This window comes from Hyalella azteca, unplaced genomic scaffold (assembly GCF_000764305.2).
Source record: "Hyalella azteca isolate HAZT.00-mixed unplaced genomic scaffold, Hazt_2.0.2 contig14024, whole genome shotgun sequence".
NCBI lineage: Eukaryota > Metazoa > Arthropoda > Malacostraca > Amphipoda > Hyalellidae > Hyalella > Hyalella azteca.
In genome coordinates this window covers 23,904-30,033 of record NW_025943925.1, presented here as the reverse complement: position 1 = coordinate 30,033, position 6,130 = coordinate 23,904, and the positions used below count along the sequence as shown (strand labels likewise).

The 6,130-nt window shown below is 40.9% G+C and overlaps 1 protein-coding gene and 1 pseudogene across 1 annotated transcript; both read right to left on the bottom strand.

Moving 5' to 3' along the window:
- Positions 1-1,300: 1,300 nt before the first annotated feature.
- On the bottom strand, positions 1,301-5,335 carry LOC108676494. Its single transcript, XM_018164573.2, has 5 exons — positions 5,168-5,335; positions 3,405-3,520; positions 2,986-3,083; positions 2,004-2,132; positions 1,301-1,764 (listed from the first exon to the last, which is right to left on the bottom strand). The coding sequence occupies exons 1-5, from the start codon at positions 5,221-5,223 to the stop codon at positions 1,711-1,713; spliced, it is 453 nt and encodes a 150-aa protein (XP_018020062.1). The 5' UTR covers positions 5,224-5,335; the 3' UTR covers positions 1,301-1,710.
- Positions 4,303-4,421, bottom strand: LOC125178959 (annotated as a pseudogene).
- Positions 5,336-6,130: the final 795 nt, after the last annotated feature.

The window sequence follows — 6,130 nt, the reverse complement described above, 5'->3', positions numbered from 1 at the left end:
CCATTGAGAACGTCTGGGGGTACATGGCTGGGATCGTCTACGCCTGCGGGAAGCAGTATGACACGAAGGAAGAACTCGAGTTGGCCATTCAAGCCGCCTGGTCCAATCTGGACCCCAACTACCTCCGTAGATTGTCTCAGGGCATGAAAAAGCGGTGCTTGGATGTCTACAAAGCCAACGGGGAGCATATCGGTAAACAACTTCTAGTTTTGCAGCTGACGTATGTTTTGTTTTGCCTAAAATGTCAAAGTGTACAAAGTGGGGCTAACCTTTTGCGTCGGTGCAAAAACATGTGTTTTTCATTTTCTCCGTTACTAATTACATTTTCACTACAGTCTATTGTATTTTGATTACTGAGACCAAGGCGATTCGTTTGCCACCATTTGCACAATAAAACTCGCAAAACTCGATGTGTTATGATGTTTTAAAAGGGTGGGGCCAACCTTTTGCGTCGGGCTCTACTTGCACATTCCTTTCATTCAGCTGTACGAGATAATGCGGAGCAGTGCAAAGTTCCAGCATTCGAAAGCGAGTTTAGAATTACAGCGTCCATAACAGGGGTCTGACTTAAGAATTTTAAAATCCTTATTTTCAAATAGTTGCCTAGTTTAAGTGCTGCGTTCAGTTCTGATCCATTTGAACTTGTTAATAGGAATTGCCTTTTATTTGTAAATTTTTGCTTTAAGTCTGCAATGTGAATGTAGGTTACTTATAATTATTTGTAGGTACTTGCATTCAACGATTGTCGATCTGACGATAGAGCTAGATTTAAGAACATTTTATTCTATAAAATATGGTGAATATTTGTACCATCTTATTTGCTTTTAACTCATGAATAAATTATGCGTCTAACAATCTTCTATTACGCTGCCGACACGTTTACTCTCAATACAACAGGGCATCGTGTTTTTCTGCTTTAGTTTTGCATTGCAGGCCAGGCTGCGGAGTGATGCGACTGGGTTCAAATATAGCGCAGCTTTCATTGAAGTTTCGAATATATATTCCTCATGACTCAGTAATAGAATATCTTACGATCCCATTCGTTGGCTGGCTTCTGTTCTTTAGCTCGCGTTCAGGGAGTCTTTTAGGTTGAGGGGGCGTCTGGGCAAAAAAAAGTCTAGGTGTATTTGGGAGCGGACGCACAATATAAGGACGTACTATGACGTGGCACGGAGTACGTAATGTGGGACGAAAAACGCACTATGACGTACCTGCAAATATCGGCTCTTATAAAACATTCATCACAGAAACATTACACGAAATTTGAATACAATTAAACCAGACGGGACAGTAAAATATCTTTGCATTCAAATCATTTATTGTATTGTTACATTATAGATTTAGATTATATCCCAGAAACTGCGTGTGCCAGCTATAACTCGTGAATAATGTATTTAAACGAATAATAATTGTTCAATAATGTAGGTATAGTAAGTGCATCCTATCATTCTTTCCCTGAATCTTTATTGTATGGGGAAGAGAGAGTGAAACTTGTTTGTAAAAAATCCGTAAACCAAAGATTAAAACAAGCAGCCACAAACGTAATCGAAAAAATCCCTAATTCAAAATTGCAAAAATTACAATATTCTGGTCATCAATCCATCTAAACGGAAATGAAGTGGTCACGGAAGAAGAAAAGTCTTCTGATGCTCAGTTCGTCTTCTTCTGGCTCATTTCAATGTCTCTCCGTGACATCAGCCGTCCATGACATCACCTGTTCCAGGGGCTTACAGCATTCATGAGACATTGGAATAGTCGGAAGAGCTGGAATATGAAACATGAGGCATCAGTCATGATCATTTACGGAAATTCTGTGACGTCTTCTGCTTGCTGCAGTGCTCTGACATCGTTGGTTTTCTATGAAAGACTTTTTTTCTTCAATTGTTCGAACTATACGCAACCGTTGGTAATTTTTCCATTGTTACTTTAAAATGTGACCAATTCTTATGGAAAATGTAGCATTTGTTTCTAAATCAAATAGATAAGCCCCTTCTTTGACTTACGTTCAAATATTTCATGGTGGAGTTCTTGCACGTTGGGTACGCGGCTTTGAACTTCGCGTCAGCGCTGCATTTGTTCTTCAATGTGGTGGCTTTGAAGGCCGCGTCGTCGAACGTGTTGTTTGCCTTCAGCTGGGGAACGGGAGGTGGAGATATGGAGCATATGTGGCAACTGGAGTTTGGATTTATACTGCTTGGTGAAAAAAAATTCTTTAGCATTAACACGTAGACTCCGAGTGCTTTATCGTGTACTGTTATTTCGTTTTTGTACTATTTTAAAACATTGTTGCCACAAGGTCTTTTTTTCGGACAAATTCCGCGATTTAATATTTTTTTTTTTAAATGCTATGGCAGGCTAAAATTTATGATACTTCCTAATTGATACTGGCAAGCTTAAATTACGCACCACTACGTCGTGGAGAAATACATTACGTGGTAAGCATATGTACTACTTTGGAGTCAACGTGTTAAAAGAGACCGAAAAGGGAGATTAGATCGAGCTGATCTAATCTCACACGTTTCGCGTGAGCTGTTGCGTAGAAATGTAAGAGCATCGTTGAGGATGATGTATAAAGGAGAATTTTTGATCATGGAAGCAATACAGAATTGGAAAATGTCTTCCCGCTGTCTCGACCCACTTGCCAGGTCTCTGTGCCCCACCAGTGGGTCAAGTCCAATAGTTTGTGAGTGACATTAACCCCGAAAAATCGGCCCTAGAGCAGACATAAATACTGCTGAGCGTGTGTGTTGCGGGTACGAGACCAGAATTTTTGAGCTGTAATGTCCAGTCGTGAACTCGGCGCCCAATGTAGTCACACTCGCAAGTCCTGCACTTAATACTCAATGACCTTTGTACAATCATAATCACATGTTCTTCACTCGATCCTCAATGTACATTCACACTCACAAGTCCTGCACGCGATGCTCACTGTACAGTTATAATCACAAGTCCCGCACTCGATGCTCAGTATTGTGCTTTACTCACAAGTTTGACTGCTTTCAGTGCACACTTATTGATGTTGGCAATAATTGGATCGCATGCAGCCACGTCGTACGGGACAGCGAAGAATGAGCAGTTCTTGTCTGAGGAGGAATGAGGCAGTCGTTTATGTAGTGTTGGTGGCATCTCATTGTGAAAGAACATACAGGAGTGAAACAATGCAGGGATTCTATTGGTTAGTTAACGTTTGGTAATTCAATCAGAATCATAGAAAAATCAATACGCATTAATGAAAGAAAAGTTATTGTCCAGCACTTATAAATGAGCAAAATGCATGTTTGATTCGCCCGCTAGAGTATCTACACATTAAAATTTAAATATTTTAGTGCTTGATGAAAGTTTTTACAATAACGATTGTTTTAAATGAGAGTAAAATAGTTCGTATTAATTATTTTAACACTTACTTGCATTATATTTCGCAATAATATCAGCAGTGAACAGCGACGAGCAAGCAGACTCCGCCGTGTTTGACACAGCACGGTTGGCATCATCCAACGCCGAATAGCAAGCCGAAGGGGCGCTGGGATCAATACACAAATTAAATAGGTACGCCACTCACATAATTAATCATACTTTATTATCTCTACAGCTACAGTTACTTAATCAAGTTCGAAATAAGAAGTGTTACTAAGAAATTAAATTTTCACAAATAAATCTTTTCAAGTTAATGGAGTAGTTGAGCAACTTCAAGAATCAAAATAAGTTTTTGCTCAGAATCAGAATAAAACTGATCTGATGTAAAAAAAGTCGCACGGTGAAGAAAGCTCCTAAAATTCTGTCTGGAAGGGAGCACAACATTGGCTGAAATAACCGTTTCCAAAAAGTTTTTCTGCTGACATCCGCGGCATGCGAATTTCACTGTTGCATTAAGCTGCACGAACACTTTTCCTCCGCGACCTGCAAATCTTACTGCCGCATTAAAATGTCCGAACACTTCCGTCCGCGATCGGATGCATGCAGGTGTAAATTCTCCTCGATCCATACAATGATTAAAGCTGAGTAGGGAGGCAACGATAAAATAATAATAATAATAATAACGAAAATAACAATAATAATAGCGGTTTCAGCGTTTAGTAGGCCGTATAGGCCTGTCGCTGATTCTTAACATCGCATAATATTCACAGGTTGATGCGGTCTCGAACGCGCAACTCATTGCCTCAAATTTTGCTTTACTTAACCGCCCGGCCTCCTTGCCGATTCTGACCAGAAACTGGCGCACAGAGCTGGAATCGAACCAGCACTTCTCTGCTCCAATCTTGGTACTCTGAACTTTAACCACCGGGCCACCCCTGCCCAGAGAAAAGCCAACAGCATCTGCTGCGCCCAGGCGGTCACCCATCCAAGTACTAACCAGACTCAACGTTGCTTAACTTCTCTGATCGGACGAGAAGCGGTGCTTTCAAGGTGGTAAGGCCGTTGGTCGTGGTATGGCCTTGCTTTGGAATACAATGATGTGGCCAGGCAGGTCGTCGGGCCTCCAGCTCATGACTTGACTTGTTCTCAGCGAGGACCAAATTTTACAGCGTTCACGAAATATATTATTCAACTGAATAAGATCCCCTTAAATTCTACTCATACCTGAAGCAAACAAAATCTGTTGTCATTCACCTGCAGGAGGGCAGTGTTCTTCAAATCTACCATGATTAGCAAACATGTCGCCCACGTAGGGTTGCCAAGTGATTACAGTTTAGAATACCAAAACTGAAGCAGTGAGTTGCATGTTCGAGACCCGCAGCAAGCTGTGAATGTTCTGCAATATTAAGAATCGGCGAAAGGTCTAATGGGCTAACAAACGCTGTCGCCGCTTTTACTATTATTTTTTTATCCGATTATTGGCAAGCATGTATGGAATGCCGTAAATTATTCGGTTGTATTACTACAGCGTTTCAAATTATGAATTGTCACTTAATTTATTATTCACATTATCATGTCGCCTTCTATAGAATATTTAGTATTGTGTTTCATTCTCAAACTCAAGTATTCATGCCGCCATCGTATGAAGTAAAGCGTCTTAAATATAAAAAGTTACTGCCCGTGTAATCGTGAGGAGCAGGAAAATAAATATCAGTAGCATTTAATACGAAATATCCTCTCAAAACTTGAACATATTTCCGCTTGGTTAGTGTTACCGCAAACCACTCATGGCCTCTGAAGACGCGTTACTTACGCCTGCGCCGACGCTGCTGCCGCGGCGACGATGAGAAGCACGAGACCTCGCGACATCTTGGAGCTGTGATCAGGGACTGGACGACAGGGTCTGCGGGCTGTTCAAGGGCTCTTGCTGCTGGGGCTGTTGAGGAACGGCAAGGTCTGCGGGTTGTGCAAGGGCTCTTGCTGCTCTGTCACGTTGTTTGCGTGTGGCTTTGATGTTATATGCCTTTGACTTGTTGGTGCAGGTGCGGTGAGAACCAAATGTAAGCAGCCGCCAACGCACCTGTTTGATTTATGATTTTGATCCTTCTAGTTCACGAAGGCTGGATGACTCATGAGTCTTTTCATTATGAAGGTTTCACCCCATTACTCTACCTCTTTTGCAGTAAAGACATGACAACCATGGTCGGCAAAACCTTAAATTTTTACTTCATTGTCCTTCCAAAGGTTCGAGCGTCGCATAGTCACAGGAGATTCCATGTACATCTTCAGGCCGAATAAGCTAAATGACAGTTTTTCTGAATAATTGTTGTTAGCATAATGTTATTCCCGGGGCCGTAACGTACTAACTGTCGTTGTCGCGGCTGTAAACTGTACATGTGATGAATTCAATATTTCCAACCTAGTTATTTCAGGGCTAAATCTGTACAATTATAGGCTAACCTTGATAGAAAATTGTATCTAGCGTATTGCCTTGTCATTGTACAAGTACAAGTCAAGTTGCATAATGTTATTTTTCTGTACATCTTTCGTCAATCTTTTTTATAGATATTAACTCTTGCATATTTTCTGCTAGATTTATATTGCATCGAAGAATTTGTTGAACACAAGAAAAATGAGAGGCAAGTCAAAAGAAATGTCAGTATATATCAGTTCCAATGATCTAATGTATGTGTTTACCCATGATATGATTTAGTGAAACTATTTAGTGGCCAGCGGTTGCTATATGTTGTTCTGAATGACAGCCTATAACTGTCAG

What these genes read in the sequence shown, in the direction of transcription:
- LOC108676494 (XM_018164573.2), bottom strand. Translation starts at nt 5,223, where the DNA reads ATGTCGCGAGGTCTCGTGCTTCTCATCGTCGCCGCGGCAGCAGCGTCG. An exon ending in TATTGCGAAATATAATGCAA is followed by an intron (nt 3,084 to 3,404) that starts GTAAGTGTTAAA and finishes ATTCCTCCTCAG; the next exon opens with ACAAGAACTGCTCATTCTTC. An exon ending in CACTGAAAGCAGTCAAACTT is followed by an intron (nt 2,133 to 2,985) that starts GTGAGTAAAGCA and finishes CCCGTTCCCCAG; the next exon opens with CTGAAGGCAAACAACACGTT.